The 18186-nt window shown below is 40.9% G+C and overlaps 1 protein-coding gene across 8 annotated transcripts in view; it reads left to right on the forward strand.

Moving 5' to 3' along the window:
* The first annotated feature begins 1600 nt into the window (after nt 1-1600).
* TBC1D15 (TBC1 domain family member 15) overlaps nt 1601-18186 on the forward strand; it is a 68799-nt gene continuing 52213 nt past the window's right edge. For 7 of the 8 annotated variants that reach the window (XM_081593146.1, XM_081593147.1, XM_081593151.1 and 4 more), the window contains exons 1-3: nt 1601-1652; nt 12105-12203; nt 12777-12851. In XM_081593146.1, the coding sequence (XP_081449272.1) occupies nt 1623-1652; nt 12105-12203; nt 12777-12851 (204 nt within the window). In that variant the 5' untranslated portion in view covers nt 1601-1622. Of the gene's footprint in view, nt 1694-4067; nt 4191-7898; nt 7986-12104; nt 12204-12776; nt 12852-18186 lie in introns of all 8 variants that reach the window. The other variant, XM_081593153.1, reaches the window with a different exon arrangement.

The following is an 18186-nucleotide window of genomic DNA, read 5'->3' on the forward strand; positions in this document are numbered from 1 at the left end:
CCAAGGATAATCCAAGGTAGTCCAAGGTAACATTGTAATTTAAGGGGCAGTTGGAGGATGAGGCTTAAGAAGATGAAGTAGCAGATGAATCCAATTTTGCCAAATTTTCAATGAAAATCCTTTAATTCCCAAGTTTGTTATATAAATATCAATAATAGCTACCATTTATTGAGTATTGGATACCGAGTACTGTACTAAGGGCTTCAATTTTCTCCAAAACACAGGGCATAAGAGATGTCATTAAAATTTTTCTCTAACGACACCCCATTACTCCAAGCCAATGGAAAACTTAATCTGTGTCTTGATTTGGGCTCAACACATCACACCTAGGATTACATGAAGGTTCCAAGGATCACACTTAGTCCAGCACTCCTGGGGAAGGCCCTCAAGTCTTCACTCAATGTTGGTTACTGCTAATATGTTCCTTTCCCCAGTTTGTTCATCCTTTGCGGGTGAGCTGTCTTGAGAATTGAATACCAAGCTTGGGCATGGGATCTTGGCAATGGATGGTATCTCTGATGCAGTCCTCCCAGTAGTAGGACTGCATCCATTCCCATCTAAGGTCTTGCGACCTCCTTCACCCATTAGGTTTCCAATATTTCCAGAAGTATCAACCCCCCTCCTCTCTTATTCTCATTGATTACCACTCACTCAACCAACCTCGAAAGCCTCTAACCGCTCTCCACCATGGGAAGAGAGAAGTACCTCAATGCGCACAGGTGTTTTGGGTACAAAGGGAACTTTTATTCAGTCCAGGGGCAAGGGAAGTCCCATATTGTGTGCCAGAGCGATTAGGGGTAGGATCCTATCATTCTCTGACATTTTTCTGCAACACTGAGAACAAAACAAATTATTATCTTAATATCTCAACAAATCATCTCAGCACATATGCACTGTCCCATGAGATCTTTACAACCACTCCATAGGTAATTCTCATTTTCCATCCTGAAGCTTGGATGAGTTTAAAAACTTGTTTTCAGTCAACTGTGTAGGAGTTATGACATACTGTGCGCTGGACTCTGGAGCAACCAGGGCGTGGTATTATCGCAATGCCTATCAAAATACCTTGTTCTTGGTCATATGTCAGTGGCAGTCACCAGACTCAACGTCAGAAACTTTACACGAAGGCGAAAAGTCTCTGTGTGTGAGCCTCGGATAGAGGGGTGGATTCCGTTAAACTTCACTACAGCTCTATCTCAGTTTTACAATGAGACTTTGAGGCTGAAGGTGGAAGTGACTTGCCTATGGCCACAAAGCCAAGATCAGGTTTGTTGGGTCCTAGTATGGTGTTCGTTCCATCATACCAAGCTGAAGAGGCCTGCGAACAGCTCACAGCCTCGCTCCCAGACAAACTCCAAAATATGACCACTTCAACTTCCTTAACTCGCCAAGGAAAATTAAACTGGTACTTGTACCAGAGACTCCACCCAAGTAGCCTCCGACTCCTACGCAGCGCGCATGCGTCAAGCTGTTCCTCCCGCCCCCGTCCCTTCACTCCGGCGCCTTCCCGCCTCTCCCCGCCCCTTTCCCGCCCGGATGTCAGTCTAGTGTTGCCGGATGTTGTTGTGAGTCCGGGAGACACGTGAGGCACTGCAACGTCATCACAGGCACGCGCAGGAAACATGGCGGCGGCGGGTGTTGTGAGCGGGAAGGTAGGTAACGGCCCCGGGGGGACGCTCCTGTTTTTCTCCGGGTAGGGCTGCTTTTGCTGCTTGGAGGCCGGCTGGGGAGGGATGCGAGGGCCTTTCTGTATCGGGAACAGCCTGTAGAGGATGTAGGAGAAGATGCCTAGTTGTCAGCTGTTTTCTCGAGAATGCCGGCTCAGCCCGGGAATTAAGAGACCCGGCTCCTACTCCAAGACTAGCTAGGCCTTGGCGCTGTTTGCCCGCTCTGCCCCAGGGCGAGGGGCTTTTATCTGCATTGCTTTTTCTAAGAGACAGGTGGTTGCCCTATTCCTTTCTTTATCTGGCTCGATTTTCTCTGACTGTCGTTCTTTATGTCAATCTTCGGACTCCAGGAATTCTTCTGTCTTCCTTTGAGGCGTCACTCTGCCTCGCCTCTGCCTTCCTTTGCTTCACTCTGGTAAGGCATCTTTGTCCTCTTTGGGAGGAGCTGAAAACAGGTGCTTTGCAGCTGTGCACTTAGAAGAGCGTGTTGGATCCATTTTACCAGATTGCCGAGTTGATTGGTGATGGTGAGCAGTAGGGATGTTTCCTCTCAGGGAGCTGGAGATTTACAACATCCCACTCTTGTCTAGGAAGGCGTTAGTTACGGTATTTATTTCTGAGGCAAAGCTGTGATGTTCCCGTGGGAGACTCTGTGGTGCCGTTTTACGGAGTTGGTAAAACAACAAAGTTACCCTTTGTTTTTCGTTAGGAATTAGGATTAGGTGCGGACGGTATTTCATCGCACAGTGCCTGTTCATGTTCCAGGGGAACGTCTTAATGCCTGTTCGTACTATCGTGGCATACTACTGGCAACACTTCCAGTTGCGGGAGTATTTCGTAAACAGTTGGGTGGGGTAATGACTCATCTCATACCAGGGACTATTTATTTTTCGTGGATAGCTTCCTCTGTTCCTTGATTTCACTAATTTTCTTTACGCTATCCTCTCCGTCCCATTTTGAATTGTGTGACAGCGTTTGTGCTTTTGTGTATGAACTACTAGCCAGAATAACACAATACTTTTACTCTGAATTGTGACCTTGCGAAATTGAGCAAGCATGACTTCTCTGTCCTTCACAGTCTTTATCTCCAGAATGGATGTGGCGCTAGTCATTATTTCTTGTATTGGAGTTAAGATTATATGAAATGATATAAGCATTAAGAAAGTACGTCCTTCTGCATACTGGATATTTTAAATGATGAGTTGGTCATCATTTTCGAATTTTCTCGGTGTTTGGTTGTCTTATCTGTTTTTGTCTTTAGGATGGTTGCTGATCTTTTCTTTGACTCATTACATATAGTAAGATTTTCTATCTGGACTGATCCAATCTAGGAGTTTCCAAGAAGGGGTCCTTTCTATTTGAACTACACTTCGCTCTTTCAGGTGTTGATTGGTTTTGATAGAACCTTTGAGATGATGTGAAGCGGAGTTGTGAAATAGGACTTTTTTTACCCTTTCCTTCCAGGCACTCACCACCTTTCATAATCTGACTGCATCTTTTATTTAACTCTACTTCATCACCGCGTTTATTCTCACAGGTTGCAAACTTACACCCATTCTCATCACTGCACCTAAATTATTTTTTCATGCCAAAGGCTGCCCGTCTTTCAAATAATTTTGTTGTGACCAGTGAAACCTGCTTCCCTCTTCCCTCAGCAAGTTCAGAGCTAGTTAATGGCGTCACCATTGACTTGGTTGCATGTAAAACAAACTTGGAGACGTCCATTTCTGTAACAGCAGCTAATCAATAAGATGGGAGGACTAATCAGATCCTACCAGTTTTACCTTAAAGAGATTTCTTAAATTTGCCACATCTTCTTCATTCTCAGTGCTTAGTTCAGTCAGACATTTAGTCTTGAGTTCTCTGCAGATTTTCCTTCTTTTCTACAGTTTCTTTGCCCACAGCCTCCTCTCTACACAACCACTAGTTATTTTCTAATGCATGAGTCTAATTGTCTCTTGCTTCTAAAAAAACAGAAAAGTCTTCATTTTGTTATTGTCACCGTTAAAATAATACTCAAGGCTGGTTAACATGGCATTAAAAATCTGTGTTGCCTTTCTGATTTTATCTTATGCTTTTCTACTTCTCAGTCTTGTTTCTTTGGGAAAAGGGGGATAGGAAAGAAAACACACATGTATATTTGTGAAAGAGTGTGTATATGTGTGTCTCTGTATTTATTTATTCCCCACCCCCGCCCCAAAGGTTCAGCTGAGACCTATCTAATTAGAAACCTAGGGCAGTGAATGTTAACCAAGACTTTTAGGAATCACATGTGGTACTTTTAAAACTATGGATGCTGGGCCACAGCCCAATTCTATTGACTAGAACCTCGTGGTGTTGAGATCTAGGATGCAGAGTAACTTTCCTACTGAGTCTACTTGCTTGAAACTTTGAGTCTAGGAAGTCATGTGGTGAGGAAGTTAATCTCTGTCATATGGAGAAGCAGTGTAAGATAACACCTAAGAGCATGGACTCTGGAGAGCCAAGCCAGTTTCAAAAACTAACTTCACACTTGCTAGTGAGGTCAGTCAAATTACTTAACATCACTTTGTTTCAGTTTCCTTATCTGTAATACAGGGATGATAATAGTATCTACTTCATGGGATTTTTAGGATTGATAAGTAAATGTATTAGAACAAAGCCTGGCATGTAGTGTGTAGATCCTGTGTAGGTGTTATTTGTCATCTTGATTTCCCTGCAAGTCAGTGGTTCAGTATGGTAGAATTTTAAAGCTTTAGAATATGGTTTTTGGTATGAGTGTGAAATTCATTTTTGAATTTCAGTTCAGTTGCTCAGTTGTGTCCGACTCTTTGTGACCCCATGGACTACAGCATGCCTGGTTTCCCTGTCCATCACCAACTCTTGGGGCTTGCTCAGACTCATGTCCATCAAGTCCATGATGCCATCCAACCATCTCATCTTCTGTTGTCTCCTTCTCCCGCCTTCAATCTTGCCCAGCATCAGGGTCTTTTTCAATGAATCAGTTCTTCGCATCAGGTGGCCAAAGTATTGGAGTTTCAGCTTCAACATCAGTCCTTCCAATGAAGATTCAGGACTGATCTCCTTTAGGATGGACTAGTTGGATCTCCTTGCAGGCCCAAGGGACTCTCAAGAGTCTTCTCCAGCACCACAGTTCAAAAGCATCAATTCTGCGGTGCTCAGCTTTCTTCATCGTCCAACTCTCACATCCATACATGACCACTGGAAAAACCATAGCCTTCACTAGACGGACTTTTGTTGGCAAAGTAGTGTCTCTGCTTTTAAATATGCTATCTAGGTTGATCATAACTCTCCTTCCAAGGAGTAAGCGTCTTTTAATTTCATGGCTGCAATCACCATCAGCAGTGATTTTGGAGCCCAAAAAAATAAAGTCTGACACTGTTTCCACTGTTTCCCCATCTATTTCCCATGGAGTGATGGGATCAGATGCCATGATCTTAGTTTTCTGAACGTTGAGCTTTACGCCAACTTTTTCATTCTCCTCTTTCACTTTCATCAAGAGTCTCCTTAGTTCTTCTTCGCTTTCTGCCATAAGGGTGGTGTCATCTGCATATCTGAGGTTATTGATATTTCTCCTGGCAATCTTGATTCCAGCTTGTGCTTCCTTCAGCCCAGCGTTTCTCCTGATGTACTCTGCATAGAAGTTAAATAAGCAGGGTGACAACATACAGCCTTGACGTACTCCTTTTCCTATTTGGAACCAGTCTGTTGTTCCATGTCCAGTTGTAACTGTTGCTTCCTGACCTGCATACAGGTTTCTCAAGAGACAGGTCAGATGGTCTGGTATTCCCATCTCTTTCAGAATTTTCCACAGTTTATTGTGATCCACACAGTCAAAGGCTTTGGCATAGTCAATAAAGCAGAAATAGATGTTTTTCTGGAACTCTCTTGCTTTTTCGATGATCCAGCGGATGTTGGCAATTTGATCTCTGGTTCTTCTGCCTTTTCTAAAACCAGCTTGAACATCTGGAAGTTCACGGTTCACGTATTGCTGAAGCCTGGCTTGGAGAATTTTGAGCGTTACTTTACTAGCGTGTGAAATGAGTGCAGTTGTGCGGTAGTTTGAGCATTCTTTGGCATTGCCTTTCTTTGGGATTGGAACGAAAACTGACCTTTTCCAGTCCTGTGGCCACTGCTGAGTTTTCCGGATTTGCTGGCATATTGAGTGCAGCTGGAGGAAGCAGAATGTCCTATGGCAGTCTCATCCTCCTCAGGAATCAATTCACTGTAGAGTTTAATGAAGAAATATCACCTCATGCTATTGTCAGAGGATCAGATTCCGTTTTTTTTTCTTCTTTTTTTAGCCTCACTGCACAGCTTGCAGATCTCAGTTCCCCAACCAGAGAGTGAACCCAGGCCCCTGTGGTAAAAGAAGGGGGGAGGGGGCGGCTAACCACTGGACTGCTGAGGAATTCCCCAAGATCAAATTCTTAATTGGACTTTTGTTTCTGCCTTTTGAACTGTTTCAAATAGTGGATACAACTGTGTTTTATTATATGTGTGTACCCATAAACTGTGGTGATGAACATATATATGCTGTGAATAGAAAATAAGTAAAATCATGCCCTCAAAAAAAGTAGAATAAAGGGTTATCATATTAAAACAAATGATTCAAACGAAGATGCTATACAAGGGGCTAAACTTCTCTTGTGAAATGTTTAGGCCTTCAGACGGGGGAGAAATGAAGGGTTTTTGTTTAAGGCCAAACTGTTAGTTAGCTGCTACATTGATCTATAAATTAGAGGCATTTAAAAGTTATTTTTAGGTAATTCCCTGGTGGTTCAGTGATTCGGACTGTGTGCTTTCACTGCTGAGGGCCTGGGTTCACTTTCTGGTCGGGGAACTGTTTTTTTGTTTTTAGCCCTTGAAGCAGCATATTTTCTGCATATAAGCAATTTCAGAAACCACCTTCTAAGGAAGCTATGTAGAATTTTTTCTGGTAGATTCTTGAGGCAGGAATCATTGAGATTTAATGAGTGAAGGTGCCAGGAAATCTGAAATCCACTTCTTAACTTTGATATAAAGTCACTTAACAGCTCTGTGTCTCAGTTCATTCTTTAAAAATGGAGGTAATAAGATCTAAATATTATATTTGAAGTAACATGTACTAATGTAATGATTATTTATGTTTGTATGCCTTTGAGTCTAGTAAGACTTAATAAAGTTTAGTAGACATGAAGGTAAATTTACAAATTTTATTCCTTCTGCACTATTAATTAGTATTGGTTAACTTCATACTTTTCAAATCAGAAAGCTGAACATAACTGCTTTCTGAAGACAGTACAAGTCAGGGTTTAGAATTGTCAAATTTTGGACATGTAATTTGTCCCTCAGAAAGTGCTAAAAAGTTAAGAACATAAGATGGGTATAGTTTTGAGTTTTTGATGAGGTGCCTGGTGCTTTAGTATTTTTTAAATATTTTCCCAACTGAATTACTTAGGAAACAACTTTTTCATAAATGAAAAAGAATAAGGCTACACTTCATTGACATGTGTATGGGAAAGAAAGAGCTGCTTGATGTGCTTCAGTTAGGTGAAGTGTTTCATTTGATTCTTTAGGGCTCATTTATTTCATTGAAGTTCCAGAATCTCTTTAGTATTAATAGTACCACAGAATTTAAGAAGCAATATAACATTGTTTTTGCACTTTGAAATATTCAAACAAGTCCAGCATTAACATAGAAAATTACAGCTTCTCTTTCAGCCTTTCTCTGTTCCATTCTCTTTTTCAGAAGTAACCTTTGCTAACATTGAAGTATGTCCTTCCAGAGCTTGTTGTCTGTTATTTTACACAAATAAGAGGGGACACAACTGAAGTGACTTAGTGCACATAACACACACAGAGACACTTTTAAAAAATGCAAACGTCATTTTCTTATATGTAATTGGGAGTTTTTTCCATGTATGCCTGTCTGTTTAATCTGCCTCTCAACTTCTGAGTACTGTTCTCCATAGAATGAATATTGCAGATTGTATTTGATAATTTCTTTTTGTGGTCATTTAGGTTCATACCTTCCTTTTCCTCCTTTCAGCTCTACCACCCACCATGTTATAAATAATAGTACTGTAAATATTATGCATATCTTTGTGTGCATCTGTGAGTAAATCTGTATGCTTTAAAATTTAGATTTTCATTTTTATACAAACAGTACAGAATTGTCTCCCACCACTCCTTAACTCATACTGTCCCTGGTCTTTACCTTCTGCTTAATGCTGGTCTGGTGTTTAACAGCTGTTTCGTTGAAGGCCATCTTGGATTTTTGAGATCAGAACTTCTCTGGTGATCTTGATTACTGAAAGGACTCTTTCTTGACTTGATGTAAGTCTGTATCAGAAGCAATTAACATAACAGGAGAAGTAATAAAAGTAATGTGGGAGCTTTGTAGTGCAGTGGCTAAGAGAACAGTTCTCTGGTGTTAGACTGCCTGGGTTTCAGACTCCACACCACTCCGTAACCACTCATTATATGTATCTTCAACCTTAGGCAAGTTATTTAACCTCTTTCAGATTTCTCAGCCCATAAATGGTCTTCTCATCCTAATGATGTAGTTATAATAATATAGAACCTATTATTATTGTAAGGATTAAGCTATAACATGGAATTGTTGGCTTATAAGTGTTCCATAAATGTCCTCTAGGGGGTGATAAGGGTGAGCTTTGTTGCTTGTCCTACATCCTTGGTCGTTATGCTATTCAGTCACCCAAAGCCAGACATTCTGGAGTGCGAAGTCAAGTGGGCCTTAGGAAGCACTGATGTTAATAAAGCTAGTGGATATGATGGATTTCCAGTGTGTGTGTTAGTCGCTCAGTCGTGTCTTACTCTTTGTGACCCCATGGACTGTAGCCCGCCAAGCTCCTCTGTATTCTCTAAGCAAGAATACTGGAGTGGGTTGCTGTTCCCTTCTCCAGGGAGTCTTCCCGACCTAGGGGTCAAACCTGGGTCTCCTGTATTGCAGGCAGATTCTTTACCATCTGAGCCACCAGGGAAGCCCAGTAGAATTTGAATAGAGCTGTTCAAAACCCTTAAGGATGATGCTTTTAGGCATCAAGGTGTTGCAGTCAATATGTCAGCAAATCTGGAAGACCCGTCAGTGGCCACAGGACTGGAAAAGGTCAATCCTCATCCCAGTTCCCAACAAGGGTAGTACCAAAGAATGTGCTAATCATTGGACAGTTGCCCTCATCTCCTGTGCTAGTAAGGTCATGCTTAAAATCTTGCATGCTTGGCTTCAGATTTATGTGAACCAAGAACTTCCAGATGTCCAAGCTGGATTTAGAAAAGGAAGAGGAACCAGAGATCAAATTGCCAACATTCGCTGGATCATAGAGAAGGCAAGGGAATTCCAGAAAGACATCTACCTCTGTTTCATTGACTGTGCTAAAGCCTTTGACTGTGTGGCTCATAACAAACCGTGGAAAGCTCTTAAAGAGATGGGAATACCAGACTGTTTTACCTGTCTCCTGAGAAACCTGTATATGGGTCAAGAAGCAACAGTTAAAACCGTGTATGGAACAACTGTTTGGTTCAAGATTGAGAAAAGAGTAGGTCAGAGCTGTCTGCTGCCACCCTGTTTGTTTAACCTATACACTGAGCACATCCTGAGAAATACCGGGCTGGACGAGTTACAAGCTGGAATCAGGATAGGCAGGAGAAACATCAGCAACCTCAGATATGCGGATGATACCACTCTAATGGCAGAAAGCAAAGAGGAACCAAAGAGCCTCTTGATGAGTGTGAAGGAGAAGAGTGAAGAGCCGGCATAAAAGTAAATATTAAAAAAACTAAGATCATGGCATCTGGTCACATTACTTCATGGCAGATAGAAGGGGAAAAGGTGAAAGTAATGACAGATTTCCTCTTAGGCTCCAAAAATCACTGCAGACAGTGACTGCAGCCATGAAATCTGAACATGATTGCTTCTTGGCAAGAAAACTGACAAACCTAGACAATGTCTTGAAAAGCAGAGACATTACTCTGCTGACAGAGGTCCATATATGACTGTGGTCTTCCCAGTGGTCATGTATGGTTGTAAAAACTGGACTGTAAAGGCGGAACACCAAAGAATTGATGCCTTCGGACTGTGGTGCTGAAATGACTCCTGAAAATCCCTTGGATAGCAAGGAGATCAAACCAGTCAATCTTAAGGGAAATCAATTCTGAAAACTTGTTGGAAGGACCGATGCTGAAGCTGGAATTCCGGGATTTTGGTCATCTGATGCGAATAGCTGGCTCATTGGGAAAGTCCCTGAGACTGGGAAAGATTGAGGACAGAAGGAGAAGAGAGTGTCAGAGGGCTGGATGGCATCACCAATGCAATGGGCATGAACTTGGGCAAACTTTTGTTAGATGGTGAGGGACAGGGAGTCCTGGCGTGCTGCAGTCTATGGGTTTGCAAAGAGTCTGACACAACTGGGTGGCTGAACAACAACAACAAATGCTAATTTGAATAGTGTGATTGTATCGGTAAAAGCTCTACATAAATAGAAAGTAGACTGTATTTCAAACTTATGTTAAAATAACTTAGGTCTGGGAGTGACTATTTTCCTTTTACTTATTTTCTTAATGAAAAGTAATTTTTAATGGTTTGAAATGGGTCCCAGAAATAGAATCTTAATATGTCAGATAATGCCTTTAGCAAATAAGATTTAACATATAAACATTTCAGTTTACTAAGGAATTAGCTTAAGCCTCCCCTGCATTCCTGTAGGACACTGTACTGGGACTGGGTCTTGTGTGCTCAGTCACTCAGTCGTGTCCAACTCTGTGCGACCCCGTGGACTGGAGCCTGCCAGTCTCCTCTATCTATGGGGCTTCTGCAGGCCAGAATACTGGAGTGGGCTGCCATGCCCTCCTCCCGGGCATCTTCCCAACCCAGGGATCAAACCCAGGTCTCCTGCATTGTGGGCGGATTCTTGACCGTCTGAGCCACCAGGGAAGCCCTGTCATAGTCTTAAACTTACCTTTTTATATGCTTTTACATGTAGAGGCACTCAGCAAGTGTTTATGAGCTTAAACTCGTTCTGATCATCCCAAGAAAGCCTCATTATTACTTTTTAATATTCCCATGTTATTCCATGAATTTCTAGGCCATTGTGCTACAAAGGCACACCAAAATAAACTTGCAGTAAAAACATACACTGTTACAGGAATAGTTAGAAATCATTAATTTCTCATTCTATTTCGTGTTCTTATTTTTAATATTTTCAGGTTGAACTCAATACTTTGCTTAATGTTTGTTAAAAATATATGTTATGTGAATTTTGCATATAATGTCACACAACAATTATTATTTTTTTAATACATTTATTTATTTTAGTTGGGGGCTAATTACTTTATAATATTGTAGTGGTTTTTGCCATACATTGACATTAATCAGCCATGAGTTTACATGTGTTCCCCGTCCTGAACCCCCCTCCCACCTCCCTTCCCATCCCATGCCTCTGGGTCTTCCCATTGCCCCAGTCCTGAGCATTTGTCTCATGCGTCAAACCTGGAATGGTGTTCTGTTTACATGTTTCAATGCTGTTCTCTCAGAACGTCCCACCCTCACCTTCTCCCTCAGAGTCCATAAGACTGTTCTATGCATCTGTGTCTCTTATTCTGTCTCGCATATAGGGTTATCGTTACCATCTTTCAAATTCCATATATATACATTAGTATACTGTATTAGTGTTTTTCTTTCTGGCTTACTTCACTCTGTATAATGGGTTCCAGTTTCATCCATCTCAATAGAACTGATTCAAATGTATTCTTTTTAATGGCTGAGTAATATTCCATTGTGTATATGTACCACAGCTTCCTTATCCATCCGTCTGTTGATGGACATCTAGGTTGCTTCCATGTCCTGGCTATTATAAACAGTGCTGCGATGAACACTGGGGTGCATGTGTCTCTTTCAATTCTGGTTTCCTCGGTGTGTATGCCCAGCAGTGGGATTGCTGGGTCGTATGGCATTTCTAGTCCCAGTTTTTTAAGGAATCTCCACACTGTTCTCCATAGTGGCTGTGCTAGTTTGCATTCCCACCAACAGTATAAGAGGGTTCCTTTTTCTCCACACTCTCCAGCATTTATTTCTTGTAGACTTTTGTATAGCAGCCATTCTGACTGGTGTGAAATGGTACCTCATTGTGGTTTTGATTTGCATTTCTCTAATAATGAGTCACACAACAATTAGCTTGACATCTTTGTCTAAGGAGATGATCAAGATTGTGATTACATATCACTAGACTTGCATGTGTAACAAAGCAAATTCCTTTCTAGTTTATGTTTGAAGTGTTTTTAAGTCTCAGTAATACTTTTAAGATAATACACTTTTATATGAAATAATCAAAAACTTGGTTCAGGCATTATAGAAAACATCTCTTAAATATTTTAAGACAAATGTTGAAATAGTACTGCATAAAAATGGTTTGATTAATCTTATTTTTGCTGTTTCAGATTATATATGAACAGGAAGGGGTCTATATTCACTCATCTTTGGGAAAGACCAATGACCAGGACAGCTTGATTTCAGGAATATTACGTGTTTTAGAAAAGGTATGTTTCTAGTAAATGACTTTAACAATTGTTTGTTTAAATAAATTTTTAAAAATAGTTGTTTAATAATAATTGGGACATTATCAGCAAGCTTGAATTTCACATGTAAGATAAAATTATATAATTGAACAGTGGTTGTAAATTTAACGTGAAAGTGATGTTAGAAATAAAATGCTTCAGATAAGCCAGTAAAATGGCATGGAATATTTTTAAATTTACTATTTAAAAGTTGCAGTAATATAATTTTTTATAACGAAAATTGGAATTTAGAAATTGCATATTGTTTGTTGTCAAATAGTGGTTGTTTACATATGATATGCATATTAAGGTGCTAATAAATTTAAGAGGTTAAAAATTCATTTTGGGGGCTTCCCTGGTAGTCCAGTAGTTAAGAATCTGAGCTTCCACTGCAGAGGGCACAGGTTCAATCCCTGGTCAGGGAACTAAGGTCCTGCATGCCTTGTGGTGCAGCACCCCCCAAAAATTTCACTTTTGGTTCAGGGAATTAACTATAAGTGACTGAAAAATAAGATATTGCTGAAGAGTAAATATGGTTAATAATTTCTTTTCTAGGATGCTGAAGTAATAGTGGACTGGAGACCATTGGATGATGCATTAGATTCTTCTAGTATTCTCTATGCTGGAAAGGTATTTAAGGAAGAAATATATGACTAAAGGAATGACATTTTTAAATAAAAGCTTTATTAAGATATAATTCATGTACCATAAAGTTCACTCTTTTAAAGGACATAATTCAGTTTCTTTAGTATATTTACAGAAGTGTATAACCATCACCAATAACCAACTTTAAAACATTTCTATTCCAAAAAAGCAGTCACCTCTCATTCCCACTTAACTCCAGTACTCTTCACTCATTAATTTACTGTCTCTGAGGATTTGCTTATTGTGGACACTTTATCTGAATGGAATCATATAATATGCAGTTTTTTGTGACTGGCTGCTTTCGCTTAGCATAATGTTTTCAAGGTTCATCCATGTTCTAGCACCTATCTGTTCTTTGCTTTTTTTCCTTTTTGCTGAATAATACTGCGTTTATGGATATGTGCCATATTTTGTTTATTCATTCATCAGTTGATGAACATTTGGGTTGTTTTCATCTTCAGGTTAATATAAATAATGCTACTGTGCATGATCAGGTTCAGACTGTGTGTGGACGTATTTTCCTTGAAAACCTAGGAACGGGATAGTTGGATTAATTTATGTTTACTGTGTTGAGTTCTCACTATGGACAGTAGAGATTTAGCTCTGTCTTATCTCTAATTCACCTTAAAACTATGGCTCAGTTGTCCACATTTCTTCTCAAAGTATTTAATCACATAGACGATCGAATTTCATCTTAGAGACATTTCTTGCAGAATTTTCTTCCAAGTTCCTTCTGAACTGGCTACTCTTTTGGTTTGCTGTGCAGCAATTATCCTGGGGATTCTTTTTGCCTCTTTCCCATATTCTAATCCCTGTTTTCTGTCTCCTGTGCTGTCTTCTTTTGGTTTACTCTCTAGTTTTGGTGCACCTCCAGTGCTTCCTGAGAAAAAGTGTGTATGAGAGCAAAAACATCTCCGTTTTCAGACTTTTTTATCCTTCTATGAACATTTGGGTTGAGTTATCAATTCTAAATTGATGACTGGCTGGCATAGAATTATAGTTTGAAAATAAATTACCCCCATATTTTTGTAATTGACATCTAATCTTACTGCATTGTGGTCAGAAAAGATGCTTGGAATGATTTCAATTTTTTTGAATTTACCTAGACTAGATTTATGGCCCAGGATGTGATCTATTCTGGAGAAGGTTCCGTGTGCGCTTGAGAAAAAGGTGAAATTCATTGTTTTGGGGTGAAATGTCCTATAGATGTCAATTAGGTCTAACTGGTCTATTGTATCATTTAAAGTTTGTGTTTCCTTGTTAATTTTCTGTTTAGTTGATCTGTCCATAGATGTAAGTGGGGTATTAAAGTCTCCCACTATTATTGTGTTATTGTTAATTTCTCCTTTCATATTTGTTAGCATTTGCCTTACATATTGTGGTGCTCCTTTGTTGGGTGCATATATATTTATAATTGTTATATCTTCTTGGATTGATCCTTTGATCATTGTGTAGTGTCCATCTTTGTCTCTTTTCACTGCCTTTGTTTTAAAGTCTATTTTATCTGATACGAGTATTGCTACTCCTGCTTTCTTTTGGTCTCTATTTGCATGAAATATCTTTTTCCAGCCCTTCACTTTCAGTCTGTATGTGTCCCTAGTTTTGAGGTGGGTCTCTTGTAGACAGCATATATAGGGGTCTTGTTTTTGTATCCATTCAGCCAGTCTTTGTCTTTTGGTTTGGGCATTCAACCCATTTACATTTAAGGTAATTATTGATAAATATGATCCCGTTGCCATTTACTTTATTGTTTTGGCTTCGAGATTATACACCATTTCTGTGTTTCCTGTCTAGAGAAGATCCTTTAGCATTTGTTGGAGAGCTGGTTTGGTGGTGCTGAATTCTCTGAGCTTTTGCTTGTCTGTAACGCTTTTGATTTCTCCTTCGTATTTGAATGAGATTCTTGCAGGATACAGTAATCTGGGCTGTAGATTATTTTCTTTCATCACTTTAAGTATGTCCTGCCATTCCCTTCTAGCCTGAAGAGTTTCTATTGAAAGATAAGCTGTTATCCTTATGGAGATCCCCTTGTGTGTTATTTGTTGTTTTTCCCTTGCTGCTTTTAATATTTGTTCTTTGTGTTTGATCTTTGCTAATTTGATTATTATGTGTCTTGGGGTGTTTCGCCTTGGGTTTATCCTGTTTGGGACTCTCTGGGTTTCTTGGACTTGGGTGATTATTTCCTTCCCCACTTTAGGGAAGTTTTCAACTATTATCTCCTCGAGTATTTTCTCATGGTCTTTCTTTTTGTCTTCTTCTTCTGGGACTTCTATGATTCATATGTTGGTGCGTTTAACATTGTCCCAGAGGTCTCTGAGGTTTTCCTCATTTCTTTTAATTCTTTTTTCTTTTTTCCTCTCTGTTTCATTTATTTCTATCGTTCTCTCTTTTACCTCACTTATCCTATCTTCTGCCTCCGTTATTCTACTGTTGGTTCCCTCCAGAGTGTTTTTGATCTCATTTATTGCAGTATTCATTATATAATTACTCTTTTTTATTTCTTCTAAGTCCTTGTTAAACCTTTCTTGCATCTTCTCTATCCTTATCTCCAGGTTATTTATCTGTAACTCCAATTTGTTTTCTAGATTTTGGATCATTTTCACTATCATTATTCGGAATTCTTTATCAGGTAGATTCCCTATCTCTTCCTCTTTTGTTTGATTTGGAGGGCATTTATCCTGTTCCTTTACCTGCTGGGTATTTCTCTGCCTTTCCATCTTGTTTATATTGCTGTGTTTGGGGTGGCTTGTTTTCTGGCAGTTTGTGGTTCCTCTTTATTGTGGAGGTTCCTCACTGTGGGTGGGGTTAGACGGGTGGCTTGTCAAGGCTTCCTGGTTGGGGAAGCTTGTGTCGGTGTTTTGGTGAGTGGAGCTTGATTTCTTCTCTCTGGAGTGCAATGAAGTGTCCAGTAATGAGTTTTGAGATGTCAGTGGGTTTGGTGTGACTTTGAGCAGCCTGTATGTTGAAGTTCAGGGCTGTGTTCTTGTGTTGCTGGAGAATTTGCGTGGTATATCTTACTCTGGGACTTGTTGGCCCTTGGGTGGTGCTTGGTTTCAGTGTAGGTATGGAGGCGTTTGATGAGCTCCTATTGTTTAATGCTTCCTGGATTCAGGAGTTCTCTGGTGTTCTCAAGATTATGACTTAAGTCTCCTGTCTCTGGTTTTCAGTCTTATTCTTACAGTAGCCTCAAGACTTCTCCATCTTTACAGCACCGATGATAAAACATCTAGGTTAATGATGAAAGGTTTCTCCACAGTGAGGGACACCTGGAGAGGTTCACAGAGTTACATGGAGAAGAGAAGAGGGAGGAGGGAGATAGAGGTGGCCAGGAGGAGAAGAGGGGGAATAAAAAGGGGAGAGAGCAAGCTAGCCAGTAATCACTTCCCTATGTGCTCTCCACTGTCTGGATCTCTCAAGAGATGTTCATGGAATTACACAGGGAAGAGAAGAGGGAGGAAGGAGACAGAGGTGGCCTGGAGGAGAAAAGGGGGACTCAAAAGAGGAGAGATAGATCTGCCAGTAATCAGTTCTCTAAGTGTTCTCCACAGCCTGGAACACACAAAGAGATTCAGAGTTGGGTAGAGAAGAAAAGGGAGAGTAGGGAGATGGAGGCGACTTGGTGGAGAAAAAGGAGAGCTAAAAGGGGGAGAGAGCAATCAAGGCAGTGATCTCGTTCCCAAGTAAAAATGGGTGCTGAAGATTGGGTTCTTGAAGATGCAAAGTTGATAACAAATACTAAAAAGCAAAGATTAAAAATCTCGAGTAGAGGTTAGGTTCTCAAAAATACCATATTAAAGGAGAAAGAAGAAAAAAAAGAAAAAAAACCCACCGAAATCACAAAAATTATAAAATATATATATATGATGTTTACTTTAAAAAATAATGTCGTAAAGAAAAAGGAAAAAAAATAAAATGGGGTCTTTTTTTTTGCAAGGTGATATAGTAGGTTATAAAAATGAAAATTGAAGGTGTAATAGGGGACTTAAAAATAAAATAAAAAAAAATTTAACACACAAAAAGAAAAAAGTTTTAAAAATTTAAAAAATGAAACTAGTAAAAATATATCTCGGACTTTCTCTGGACCTGTTATGGACTGTGTGGGGTCAGTTCATTTTTAGATAGTTCCTTGGTCCAGCTTGTACTTCTCAAGGTCTCTAGGCCCCTTCCTATGTAGTCGGTGCTAATTACAGGGTTTTAATCTGTTGCATCTGTCACTTCCAAAGCAATTTCTTCTGTTTCTTTTAGCTTTTTCTGTTTGCTGGTCTCTTCAGTATCTAATTTCCACCCTGACACAAGGGGGGCGGTGGTGGTCACTTTTTTTTTTAGTCTCACTTGTTCAGTCGTGCTGTGGGGAGGGGGGAACACTGCAAACAAATCTCACTGGCATGTGGTCACAATGTTTTGGCCACTCTGGGTTTGCCTCGCTCACTGCATGCGTGCTTTCCCAGTCTACACTGCTCAGGCTCTAGGCTGCACTGCTGGGAACTGTCTGAAGCGGCCCCTGGGGTTGCCTGTATTTCCCAAGTCTAAGCCACTCAGGTTCTGGTTCCTGGGTACTTCACAAAGGTGCAGACTTGGTTGAGCCTGGGTTTAGTGCCCTGCCCAGGTCCGAGCAGCTCTGGTTACCGGGTTTTTGGCTAGCGCGGTAGGGGGCTGCACCTTTTTCCCTTCCCCCGACCCAGCCCCTTGGTTTTCTGGGTGTACAACGGGTGCAGCTTCCCAGGTGTGCCATGCTTTCCCCTGGGGAGCTGATCTCTGGCTGCGACCCTCTTGGCGGGTGTCGACCCTCCAGTGTTCCAAGCAGTCCTGGTTAACAGCGAGGTCTGTTAGCAGTTGGGTATAGAATGCCTCTCTGGGGCCGCGATTCCACCCTTCCGGCTCTCGCTGCCCTCCCCTTCCTGTCTCCTGCTGGGGATGGGCTGATCTTCGGCTGGTTTACTCTGCTCAGTCCTTTTTCTGTGAGCCGGCCTGGCGGTGTCTTAGGTTAGGGCTTTTCGCCGGAAAGCTATCCGATGGTCTAGGTTGCTGTCTCAATCTAATTCCCTCAGATTGCCCGCAGGGCATTCAGGCTCAGTCCTAACCCAAAGCAATTCGGCCCGCCCCTCCTTGCCCGGTCTCCGCTTGCTAGTTGGCGAAACTCGCGTCTGGGCTGCGCACCCGCGCCCTCTGGGAATTGCTGCTAGGTATGTAAACTGCGGGGTTTAATAATTATTTATTTTTCCTCCCGGTTATTTTGCCCTTTGCGATTCCAAGGTTCGCCACCGACCCGCCGGAGAGAGTGTTTCCTGGTGTTTGGAAACTTCTCTCTTTTTTAAGACTG

The sequence above is a fragment of the Giraffa tippelskirchi genome, chromosome 4 (genome assembly GCF_054371585.1).
Source record: "Giraffa tippelskirchi isolate mGirTip1 chromosome 4, T2T-mGirTip1v1.2.pri, whole genome shotgun sequence".
Lineage (NCBI taxonomy): Eukaryota > Metazoa > Chordata > Mammalia > Artiodactyla > Giraffidae > Giraffa > Giraffa tippelskirchi.